This window comes from Convolutriloba macropyga, chromosome 10, assembly GCF_964194025.1.
Source record: "Convolutriloba macropyga chromosome 10, txConMacr16.3, whole genome shotgun sequence".
NCBI lineage: Eukaryota > Metazoa > Xenacoelomorpha > Acoela > Convolutidae > Convolutriloba > Convolutriloba macropyga.
The window spans coordinates 19,690,036-19,703,086 of record NC_134477.1 but is presented as its reverse complement, the minus strand read 5'-3'; the positions used below and the strand labels follow the sequence as shown (position 1 = coordinate 19,703,086).

The 13,051-nt window shown below is 35.7% G+C and overlaps 2 protein-coding genes across 4 annotated transcripts in view; one reads left to right on the top strand and one right to left on the bottom strand.

Annotated features, from left to right (window-relative positions):
- The window catches only part of LOC142347951 (von Willebrand factor A domain-containing protein 3A-like), a 708,547-nt gene that overhangs the window by 359,518 nt on the left and 335,978 nt on the right, over nucleotides 1–13,051 (bottom strand). The gene's annotated exons all lie outside the window — the stretch shown is intronic.
- LOC142348809 (protein kinase C-like) overlaps nucleotides 1–13,051 on the top strand; it is a 158,771-nt gene that overhangs the window by 123,067 nt on the left and 22,653 nt on the right. For all 3 annotated transcript variants that reach the window (XM_075400329.1, XM_075400328.1, XM_075400330.1), the window contains 4 exons: nucleotides 1,714–1,925; nucleotides 9,673–9,793; nucleotides 10,144–10,298; nucleotides 12,629–12,713. In XM_075400329.1, coding sequence (XP_075256444.1) covers nucleotides 1,714–1,925; nucleotides 9,673–9,793; nucleotides 10,144–10,298; nucleotides 12,629–12,713 — 573 coding nt within the window. The remainder of the gene's footprint in view (nucleotides 1–1,713; nucleotides 1,926–9,672; nucleotides 9,794–10,143; nucleotides 10,299–12,628; nucleotides 12,714–13,051) is intronic.

Sequence of the window (13,051 nt, the reverse complement as noted above, 5' to 3'; positions counted from 1 at the left end):
ACTCAGATTTATTAGTGTCCTAAGCATGCTAATAACCGAAACTGCTGTCGAGACGAGTTCATGATGTGAAGAGCAGTTGTTAGGAGTTTTGAACATCTCCCACCACCTCTCTTCTTCACAACAGCTCACTGTATCCCCTCACTCTCCTCATAGAACTCTGATGTGTTGGCGTATGTTGACAGTGTAGAGGCCAATTTTGTTGTTTGGATACACCTACCCTAATTTTTGCCCCTTATTTTCTTGCCCCACCTTCTGCAGTAAAAATAGGCTCCCTCAGCACAATATGTGGACTACGACAGTTAACCCCTCCCCAGTCGTTTGAGAAAAATTCGCCCGACACCAATGGGCGAATGAAAACGCACACCATGAAAACGCACACCATTTACCACTAAAGGTGTAGAAAGTGTTCAATTGCCGACCTTAACATCAATTAGAATTATCAGTAGGAGTATGGGAAAAGACGTGGACTTTATAATAGGTGCCTTTTTTATGGAATGCATTTGCAAATTTTTCTGAAAGAGTTGCTACCGAATCTGAGCTGGAGCAAGCTTTGAGCTTTGTGTGAGTTTTGATTGACTGCTCTTGATTTCGAAAATTTTAATTCCCATGATTTGAATTCACAATTTTTATTCACATGGTTCCCAGTACCGGTTTTGAATTAAGTTATTTTCTATTTCTCTGCCGTTTGTTTTTTTTTTGGTAGAAATGTGTCGTCAAAGGGTTTTGAACCTATTGGTTTTTTTTTTCGTTTTTGCCTTTGATAAGTGTTATTTGATTATTTGAATGATAATCCTGATAAGCACCAAAAAATAAAGAAAGATTTTATTGATTAATAGCCGCCGTTAGCCTCTCAACGGCTATTATTGAGGCGCTCTCCTTTTTTACACCAAATAAGAGCATTTTGACTCTGCTGTCAATTTCTATCTCTTATGTTGTTCACAATTTTTTTTTACAATCTGTACAATCTTTTACAATTTTTACAATCTTGGTAACAGGCTATAGAGGCCTCATGCAAGCATGAATGACATGTTATGCAATGATATGTCCCATATCGGTTGTTTGATGTGTATATATTGCTAATGCACACTTAAACACAAAAATTGTATTGAAGTTGTGGCTGTTCAAGTTTTTTAAATACTTTCATTTTGTTATTCTAGTTTTTATGCTATGCAACCTCTTTATAGCTTTTAGATTGGTCATTTGTGTAGATTTTAGCAACACAAGAATGTATATTTAAAGATGAGATAAATTTAATCAGTTTTGTCGACGTTTTAGTAATTTTTCCTAATTTGTTTCATATTTTAAACAGTTCTGACCTGTTTTTTTGTTTTTTGAAAAAAGATTTTAGTGTAAAATTGCGGTTGTTTCCCGACAGTTTTAGGCTATGTTGTGGCGATGAGTAGTATTAATGTGAGTGATTAATTGCTCCCGAAGTTAGTAGCAATTATAACACTCAAGTTGCCTTTTTTAATGCGATTTTTCGTACGACCAATTTTCCGCTGATCGTTTTTTTTCTGACCATTTGATTTTTTGTCCTCAAAAAGGGAAGAACACCTAAAGCCCAGAGGAATCATCCGTAACCTCGCTCTCCACTGTGCTCAACCCCCCCCCCCCCCCCCCCCCAATGAAGCTGCAGCAAGCTACTGACGCAGCCAGCCGCTCGCCAGTTGTTTGAGAGCAAATAACCCAACGTTAGTTTTTTTCTGGTTTCAGGCGTCAAATAAAGATGCCGGCTGGAATAGTAGTAATAGCTTCATAAACCACAACAATCAGCAATCCTCTCCTCTCACCGAAGGGCAGCAGGGCGCTACAAGAAGGCGTTGTGCCTACAAGGAGAAGAAAGTGCACGCAGTTAAAGGACACCAATTTGTCTCTCATTTCTTCAAGAATCTTACCTTTTGCAGTTTTTGCTCTGACTTCCTATGGTAAGTTCTATATATTAAACATTATGAAAAAGAAAGACTCGTTATTTGACACGCATAAAATAGCAGTCAATGACTCATTGTTATTGATGTTATAAAATTTTTTCCTCTGTCTTCTAGTTGACGAATATTGATTAAAAATTTTCCAATAACAGGGATTGGAACATTATGTGCGTCCGCACATTGCCGAGCCTCCATTTTTTTCAAAGTACAAGTTTCTGTAAGCATTATACAATACTGTTTGAGTTTCTCTGTTCTGATAAAGATCTGCCTATAATTAAGGAAGGGTCTTAACATGGTGCTTCAAAATCTGATTGTGAGCCATTTCAAAGGTCTATTTGTAAAAAAAAAATAAAACCAATTCCGTTATTTTGATTTCACTTTAAACTCACGCCAATTGAGTTTATCTGCTTAAAATTCTGTATGAGAGCAATTGACTCATTTTAACTGCTATGCAAGATAAACTGCGATTACATTTTCCACTTCTGTCAAATTGGTTTCAACTGAGAGTGAAGGGAATTTGCAGTAAAATGGCATACAGTGTAATCTAAAGTTTTTTGACGTCAATAATGATTAAGAAAATTTTGAAAAAAAAAATTCGATAATTTAACCAAAGCTAACGTGTCGCTTCCATCAATGAGGCCCAAGTGAGACAAAGAGCGTAATGATTAAACGTTTTTCCAATATTAAACAATGCAAAGTTTTCCAAAAAAACTAGAACAGTTGTACCAAGAACTTCTCATTTTGGATTGAAGCTTTCGCAAAACAGCCAAAATATTTCAGATCTTTTTCTAATTTAACCAACAGTTATATTTTTACGATATTCCTGCATCAAAACGAAGAACGGCAATTTTAGTTATGGTGTGATACTAGCCAGGAGTAGCATAAGATTGTTGAAAAATGTCGGAAAAATTATAAATGTCATATGAAATTAAATATCTTTGGAGCCGTAATTATTTGCATCAATTTTGACACAGAAACAGACAATTTGCTTAAGGGATCTGCGCTGTATAAAAATTGAACTCTGAGCCATTAATAATCAGAAATTAACAGCTAAACCCTAGCTGTCGAAAAGTATCTAGTGCTTTTTACTTTTTAAACACAACTTTGACAATAGCAATTGTTTTTAATTGCCGCAAAGTGATAGCTGGGGCTATTAATTTGCCTTCTCTTGTTTAATTGCTCTCGAATGAAAAGCATTTATTGCAAACGTGTGTCTTTTTTGATGCATTTTTTTGCTTGACCGTTTTGCGCTCTTCTAGAATAATCGTGGGCTTCTCAAGTGACTTTTTCTCGCGCTTCTTGATATTTGAGTGATTTCAATTGCTCCCATTCCGAAGTGAAGTTTTTTGTTCAAACAGCACCGATAGCATGAGACCCGAAGACAAACCCCTGATAGCTGAGTGCTTAATACCTCCGGTGAGGTGACGGAATCGGACTCTGGAGGTCGGGGTTCGAATCCTAACGTCGGCTGATGTTTTTGCGCCCATAGAGAAAAACTTATGGAGGCTACAGCCCCTGATTTAAATTGCGCCGCCTGTCATTCGAGAGCATTTTTTCCGATGTTTTGTTTTTTTTTCGTCGTCAAGATTTTGTTGCGACCATACGATGTCACAATCACTTTAAATCGTCTTTTTGTTCATTCATTCATGCGATTTCAACAATTTCGTGCGTGACGTCATTTTTCACTCTTAGTAGAGTTTTTCCGTTTTATCGCGTGATTCCGGTTGGCTACACGTGACTTGCATCACTCTAAAATGACGCCTATCTGAAGTTGACTTTTTTCTTTATTTCAAAGAGATAAAGTCAGGTGAGTGAGTGTCACTCTAATTAAAGATTTTTGAGATCAGGTAATAGAAGCAGCAATAATTTAAACATTCTCCATCAAAATATAACATATCAGCTTTTATTAAAAAGAAGTTTCTTTTTGTCTGTCTCTCCAATTTTTTTTAATAGCCGCACAGCGATAGCTGGGGCTATTATTGGCCTTCTCTTGGTTTTTAGAATTCAAAGAATTTATATTGGGGCGCTGTCTTTTTTTTAAGATCTGTTCACACATTTTCATGATGTTTGAAGTCAAATTGGAGTAGTGATTTTGGTCACGCCGAAACAGGAAATGGAGCGAAAAAGCGATTGGTTTTGCGGCGTGAATTTTCCTCGCTCTAATTTTAAAGTAGAGTGAGAAAACTGTGTTTGAACAAAAATTCGGTTTCTCGGTAGTGGTTTTTTGTTCACATGCGGCAATTTCACTCTGATTTTTACTGTTTTTTTCAATTTTTTGGATCGGATTTTTTTCTAAATGATTTTCCCAATCCATTCATAGCTCATTCTGGCCCTAGTTTTTTGTTTGAATTAATTTTTCTTTTCTCGCTAGTGGTTTTTTTGTACACATGCGGCATTTTGACATTAATTTTCTGTTTTTTTCTTTTTTTTATGATTTTTTAAAAAATGGTTTTCTGATTTCACTCATAGTCCATTCTGGGTCTAGTTGTTCTGTTTAGTCAATGAAAATTCTTTTAATTGTACGTCAGGACTTGTCCTTCTATGTTTTTTTATTTCGTCGTCGCGATTTTTGTTACGACCATTTGACGTCACAACCACTTCAAATCTGCTTTTTGTTCATTCGTTCGTGCAATTTCAACTGAATTGCGTGCGTGGCGTCATTTTTCGCTCTTAGTGGAGTTTTGGCTCTTAGTTTTTTTGTTCATTCGCGTGATTAAATTTTTGGTCACTTTTGACTTTCCTCACTCTCAAAATGACTTCCTCACTTTGAAATTGACTTTTATTTACTTTCATTCAAAGAGATAAGTTCAAATGGGTATGCGTCACGCTAAATGAAGTTTATTTGAGAGCAGCTTATAGAGGCAGCAAAAACTTATACAGATTTTTAATCAAAATATGAAATATCAGCCTTCAATGAAAAGACGATTTTTTTGGTCTATCTTTTTTTGAGACTGCAGATCTACGAAGCTATAGCGGCTATTTACTATCCTTTTCAGACGGCGAATCTAAGCAGCTATTCCCGCTATTTTCTGGCAGTCTGCCTCCTATGTTATCATTAGTTGGCGTTTGATCTGAGAGATAAGAGAATGGTAGTTTGTATTTTTGACCATTAACTGGCATCATGAATGATCATATAAGTTTTTGACTAACATCTATTTTGATGATCGCCGGTAACTGAAACTCAAATCTTTCGACAGCCGAAACAGAACAACTGATGAAATTTTTTTCTTAATTATAGCTGCGATGCTGTAAGCTGAGTGGAGCTATAGTGCGGTGCTCTTGGTTTTTTTTGTTTCGTCGTCTGACGCTCTTTTTTTCGTTTTACATTTGTTCACACCTCAAAGCTGAAAAGTTAGTTTTTCTGAATGACTTCTTCCTCTCACTAACTGCTTTTGCGCGCGTGGAGTCATTTCTCACTCTCTCTAGCAAAAGTTTTTTGCGTGATTAGGTTTTGGTCATCAGCGACTTACCTCGCTCAATAAAATGACTTCTGCACTTTAAAACTTAAGTTAATTTTCAATTAGGTTAAGGTCAAATGAACTCATATGTGTAATAAGGGTCCCTAATGAAAAGGCTTCTGCGCAATGAATTTTAACAAGCTTTATTAATTTATCGTTTAGTTTGTTTCATAGCTTTTTAACCGGCGTCGATAACTTCTTCAACTTATATTTGTATCTTTTTCTATCTCTATTATACGGCACGCAAATCTATTCTTTCGCAGCTATTACGGCAATCTGCCGGCTATGTTTCAATTTTCTAAAAAGCATTGAACTAAATTATTAAACTCCAATAACTTTTAAATATGGCATCAAATATCGATCTTGCAGATCTGGCTGCATCTGCAGACCTGCAGATGTAGATAGTTTAGGCTGAAATCACATATGCAAAAAACAAAAACTTAATCTTTTTAATAGCTCTCGCATAAATTTTGAAGCAATTAATTTAAACGTGTATCTATTTGATGCAAAATTTTTGCTTGGCCGTTTTTGTGCATTTTTATACAACATATAACATTTCCCACAAAAATTAGCGCTGAAAAACGTTCCTGAAAAACAATCAGGTGACTTGAAAGTCAACTGTTTTTTGGAGCTTAGCTCATAACGTGGTACATTTTATGCGTTTTTGTGCATTTTTTACAACATATAACATTTTCCATAAAAATTAACACCGAAAAACGTTCCTGAAAATCAATCAGATGAGTTGAAAGTCAACTGTTTTTTTTTGGAGTTGAACTCATAACGTGGTAAACTATTTATTGTTTGATTGGAATTTGTCCGTCTTGGTGGTCAATGGCTTGTTTAAGTTGACCGTGTAGATGGACAAAAACATTGAGCGAGCGTTTGCGTTTTCGAATTTGAATCTTTGGATGGTATCGTCAGATGTAATTATCTAATTATTGGTCGATTAATTGTGTAAGTACAATTTTTGAGGGCCACAAGACAGCAAAAGCGGAAAGCGACAAGGATTCTAGAGTAGTTCGCAGTAAGCGAATAAACCTGAAAATTTTATGAGTCATTAAGATATTAGATGCTGCCGAAAACCGATAGATTTTTGTTCGATTACTCTACTGAATAGTGGAAAAACATATACCTCTCTTATCAGCTCATCCTTAGGAAGAAGATATCCATAAGTCTTTATGGTCAATTTTTTGCTAAATTTTGACAAAAATGCCAAGAATGAGGATTTGGCGCATGTTTTTCATTTAAAAAAGTTAATTTTTGAGTATTGAACCTGTTTTAGCAAACGAAATCGGTTGAAAGATTTGAGAAACTATCTTTGTTAAAGTGAACATCCGTACCATTATGTAATTTTTTTTAAATGTAACAAAAGAAAGAAAAAATTAAAAGTAAGAAAAAATTAAAAGAATTTTAATTCTTTTGATACAAGAATTAAAGTTCTTGTAACAAAAGGAAGAAAACATTAAATTAAAAAAATAATTTCTTAAAAAACTTCTTCAAGCGTTTATCCAAATCATGCACAGTTGTGGGATTATATTTTGATGTTGCTTCCTCTGCGATTTTTTAAATCATCTAATTTTTGCCAATTTTAAGCCAATCTCTTTGAGTTTTGGCTAATTTCTTACAATTAGAGCACGAAGAGATGCACCAAGATAACTAAGCAACTGCAAATGATTAAAACATGGCGTGTTTTTTATTAGTGAAAAGTAGAAGCATATTGTAAAAATATCTAAGTTAAACAAAAATGACCCAACACTACACCGAACGACGTCCTTCTGATGGTATACCACTCACGTCTTTCTTCAAATATATAGCGGCCAATATCGTCTAACACTCGGCTGTGACAATAGCATTAGGTTTTTGTAGTTTGTTTTATATCTGAGAGATAGTAACAATGGTAATTTAACTTTTGTTTAAAGTCAGAGGCAATTTTTGAAAGTTTTTGGAAAAGTTAGCTAATCTAGTAATTATTAAAAAGTCACCTGTTTCCCTTACCAACTTAGTTATGTACTGGCATCACAATGATCATATTAGATTTGAGTTATTATATATTGTGGTCATCGACGATAATTGAAGTTCAAATGTGTCCACACAATTAGTGAAGTAGTTTTATTGTAAATTTCTAAACAGCATTGTCAAATACATCAGTTTTTAAAATGACATCAAATAACGATTTTGTGCCTGAGCTTGAAATAGTTCTTTCCGGGGCCTTAAGGATAGGTTTCAACCGAAAGTAATTTAAACTAAACTTAGTGAAAATTGCTTAAAGAATGGTTGTCTCGTTAAGAATTGGCTTATTTTCTTTGCAATAGGACTGCCTATTTTAGATATCATTGATTGAAAAAGTACGTTAAAGCCAAAAATTATACAAATTAGTATTTTTAGTTGCTCTTGTATCATTTTGAAGCTATTAAAGTAAGCGTCTATCTTTTTTCTGCAAAGTTTTTGCTTTTTGCAAAATTTTTGCTTGACCTTTTTGTGCATTTTTGTACAATATAGAGTTTTCCGTGAAAATTAGCGTTAAAAAATGCTCCGGAAACGAATCAGATGAGTTAAATATCAATTGTTTTTCAACTCTGCTAGACTATGAAATAGCTGATTTCTGTCGACTGTTTTGGCGGGCAATGACATTGGGCAGACTTTTTCGAAGTTGAATTTTTTGAAAAGGTATCGTAGAATGTAGTTATCTACCTATTGGTCGATTAATTGCGTGAGTGCAAACAATGAGGGCCAATTGACATCGAAAAGCGGAAAACGAAAACGATTCTAAAGTAGTTCGCGGTAAGCGACAAAAAAGCAGAGAGTCATCGCAAATTGTATGAAAGCCAGCAAGATGTTAGATGTTGCCAAAACCGGTAATTTTTGGTCCAGATTACTCTGCTGAATAATGGGAAAGTTTATAGCCCTCGTATTTTTTTAGTTGTAAAAAAATGCCAGCGGTCCTTGTCAATTCTTTTGCTAAATTTCGGGGGAAAATGGGCATTTGTTGCACGTTTTGTTGAATTGCCGCACGTTTTTCTTTAAAAGCGAAATGTATCTATTATGAGCCTAAATTTTAGCAAAAGAAAGTGGTTGAAATATTTCACAAAACATTTTTTATTTCGTCAACAGGATTTTTGTTACAACCATATGACGTCACAATTTCAAATCTGCTTTTTGTACATTCGTTCATGCAATTTCAACTGAATTGCATGAGTGACGTCATTTCGACTCTTAGTGCAGGGTGTTTTTTGTTCATTCGCGTGATTAAATTTTTGGTCACACATCACTTTCAAAATGACATGACTTTCTCTCAAGAATGACTTCCTCACTCTGAAATGGATGATTTTTGTACTTTAATTCAACGAGATAGGTTCAAATGAGTGCGTGTCACTCTAACTGAAGGGTATTTAAGGGCAGCTAATAGAAGCAAGAATGTGTTTAACAGATTCTTGATCAAAATATATTATCTTAGCATTTAGAGAAAAGTGATTTTTTTCGTCTTTTTCTTTTACTATCTTTTGTGACTGCAGTTATATGAATTTATTGCGGCATTTTTCTGTCAATCTGCCAGCTATGTTTTTTAAAAAGGAAAAGCAATACCATTATTGCAATTAATTTTTTTAGCGGTAGACAATTTTCAATTAAAAGTAGGGTCGATGTTCAGGAAACGGTGAACCTTGATAACTCCTTAGAAAATCTTCAGGCCATAGTTCAAATCATGCTCATTCTTGGCACTACCTTTTGATGTTGCTTCTTCTCGTTTTTTTTACATGATCTGTTTTTAGCCAATTTTACGCCAAAATTTATTAAGTTCGGCTAGTTTCTTACAATTAGAATAAAGAAAGATGTACCAATTAACTAAGCAACCACTAATGATTGACCAAATTGGGAAGAGTTTTTATTATTTTAAAACATTTTCAAAAATTTAGTAAAAAATTTTCTATTTTATTATAAAAGAATAGAAAATTTTAAGCCTATATTTTTGCGTAAAATATATAAAATTTTGCAAAAATGACCCAAAAAGGAAAAGTTAGCGGAAAAGTATCAATACTGCCAGACTTTGAACCTCGGAAAAGACGAAATTGAAAAACCCTGATATTGAAAACTTCTAAGCCCGTCGGTCTTTCTGATGATATACCACTCATTTCTTTCTTCTTTAAATTGATAGTGGCGAAAATTGTCTCTATCAAGAAACAGTTGAGCATATAGTACTCGCAGGGGATCGGAACGATAATGTAAAGTGAGGTGAAAATCAATATAATTGAGGTGGTCATCTAATTGGTGCGTCTAACTGCTGTCGATTTTAGGGGCCTGTTGACTAACCAGGGCTACAGATGTGTTCAATGTACTCTGGTAGTGCACAAGAAATGTCACCTCAAAGTGCTGACAGAGTGCCCAGGCAGTCTACAGAACACACCCACTGCTCAGGTGAATAGACCAGATACTCCACTACTTATTGATGATAAATATGGTCAAAATTTACGCTGCCAATAATAATAATGGCTTCCATATCTTTCTTCGTGGAGCAATAAAGTGTTGGTTGGAACAACATTTCTTGGAACAATAAAGTTGAGACATGTTGACTTTTATCCGTTGTGATCAGTTAATATTGCATAGTTTTTTTAGTGACACATTTTTTCTCAGAACTCAGTTCTGGAGGCCGATTTAATTGTTTGCCAGAATTTATCAAATAGATCACCGCTCTCTAATAAGAAATTAGGATTCACATCTGGCCGAAGTGGTATGATGGTCATTATGATTGTGGTATGATTTTTCAGGCTCTGGTTGAGCGGTTCCACATCAACGTGCCGCACCAATTTGGCCCAGTGTCTTCCTTCTCCCTCCAGTTTTGTGATCACTGTGGCCAGATGCTCTTTCCTCTCTGCCACTCTGTTCTCAAGTGCAAACAGTGCTCATTCGTATGCCACAAACGGTACTTCATTCCTAACAACTTATTTTTTCCTTTCCCTCATACTCATTGAAGATTCTAATTGCTTCCACTTTTGACCTAATGCTGTGTAGTATCTGCTACTACGGGCAAACACAGTACTGGGCCAAACAAGCTACTATCATCTCAATGCGTTTTCCGTTCAATGGTTTGAGCTTAAAATTTCACGTGTTCTGTAGATAAGTGGGGAGCCGTCATTGCCACCAACTTAAGGATAAGCGAAATTGAATCTGTCACTCGTTCTTCACCACTCAATATTTTGGTTAAATCCTAAGTAATGGTTACGTGACTCTGCTTGAAGTCACTGAGAACTTCTGGCGTTTATCGAGAACCGCGAAGCGGTTCGAGATATAATGTCAGAATTTCGAAGTGACTTCTGCAGAGTCACGTAACCATTTTAAAACAAGCACTGTGCAAGTTCAGTCGGAAGCTTTGCGGAAGTGATTTTATCCGATTAAACAATCAAAATAGGAGTTTTCTTCCGATTGATGAAAAGGAAAATCACTTTCGAAGACAAATGGCTCTTTTTTTCCAAAGCACTATAGGAACAACACAATTTCTCAATTTCATTGTTCTTTGATTTTTCTGTTTGATATAAAAAAAGCCAATTGTCCCTGAGAAGAATGACCCATGATGATTCTATTCTTGCAAAAACAACATGTGACAAGATTCGAAGGTGGGAGAATCTGTGGAAACGATGGATTCAAGTTAAAAAAAGGGAAGACCCAGAATTTTTTGGGACATCTATGGGTATGATTTTCGCGAGGAGTCTTGACCTAGCCGACCGATATCTTTGTCAATTCATACAAGGGATTTTTTTCCGTTTCTCCATCCCCCAGGAATTTTTTGCATTTCGCAAGCCCTCCTCCCCCCCCCCGCCCCCCACCCCCAACCATCAGTGCTCTCATCCTCCTGTAAACTAGTAACTGCACAGTTAACATTACATAATGAAAAATCCAAAATCAAAATCCTGTTAGGGGAAAGAATTATATGCACCAACAATCAGTGGAAAACGGGAAAAAAACCTTTTCAAGAAATTCGAACAGTTAAAGGGGAAGAATATCACCCAAGCACTCTACAACATTGCAATGATGATTCAAATATTTATCAACGAACGTGTCGATAACACAATAAAAATAATGGAGGACAATGATTTTCATGGTTTTCGTAAATCTCTTGATAAAAAAATGAAAAACTTAACATCAATTGGGCACCGTACTGCACCAAGACAAGCAGAAATTATTACTGAACAAACGGTACAAGAACTATGGGAAAAAATATTCTTGGATGGAATGAACCAAAAAAATATTAAGAACAGTTTATTTCTTAGTTGGTAAGCACTTTGCTCTCAGAAGTCGCCGAGAACACCATGATGTACGCCACGGAATGTGAAGCCAAATAAAAATTGTTGGTATGGGACAAGAGAAAAAAGTAATATACCCAGAATATTTGTCAAAAAATAATAATGGCGGACTGAAACATGCTAACTACAAAGCAAAAACGGGAACAATCTTCTCAACTGGTGGATCAAACTGTCCTGTTGAAATTATCGAAAAGTATTTGAAAAAAATTCCCCCGAAATCCAAATCGTTTTATTGTAGACCACGAGAAAACGAAAGCAAACAAAAACTGGTTTAGCAACCAAGCAATTTGTGTAAACACTCTGGCTTCCATAATTCCAAATATTGCAAAAGAGGCGGGTTGGGATACTACCAAATTAAGGAGCGGTCATTCTTTGAGAGCTTCTGCCATTACCGCTTTATATGATCATGGATTTGATGATAATTCCGTTAAAAAATTCAGTGGCCACATCAGACTTCGCAGTTCGCGAATATCAGAGATCGGAGAAACGCAAAGGGCAAACAAGTGAGATTCTCTCACGACCAGCCAAAGAAGCCCGTGTAACGATTCCACAGGAGGATATCATTGAGGAAGATGAAGAGTTAGATTTGGCAATGAGCCAAATCGTTGAAAAAGATGGATTTGAAAGTGATTCAACAATTGAATACGAGATGTCTCAAATTGACATACCAAATACGTTTTCATTACTGGAGCTGTATTCAATAATTGTACAATTAATTTTAAGTAAAGAACGCTTTTTGGAGTTAATTTTTAAAAATTTCAACTTCTGGCTAAGTATATAGGAACTTCTGGCTAAGTATATAGGAACTTCTGGCATTTCAACTTCTGGCACTCGCCACTTTCGGCATTGTAAAACTTGCATGTGCGTGTTTTAATATTGAGAAAAGATAACCGTGATTCCTATTTTTTTAACTTCTCATTCGTACTAGTTATAACCACTGTTTGTGCTTCAGATGCCACAAGAATACAGCCAACATTTGTGGCGTTGACCAGAAGAAGATAGCACAAGCACTCAACACAATCGATACTGATAAACAGGTCAGCATTCATCAACAACCCCAACCATACCTAATCTTGCAGTCGGCGAATTGGGCTTAAGATTGGAAAGTTTTTATTGGTGTGTGCCTGTTTCTTGTGACAATCTTGATGTAAGTTTTGTGGGCACTGTAGTGCCTGTTTCACGTTAAGATGAAATAAAAACAGCGCGGGAAATGAGTGCGGGCTTTCTAAAGAAAATGACAGAAAAAGTGGGTATGGTGACAGCCGGTTTTAAAAAATTGTTTTTGCAGCAAATCCATGAATTTGAGTGAAGATTTCAAGTCTCGGAGAAATGACATCAGCACCTAATTATTGGCCGTAAATTTGGTTCTAAGTTT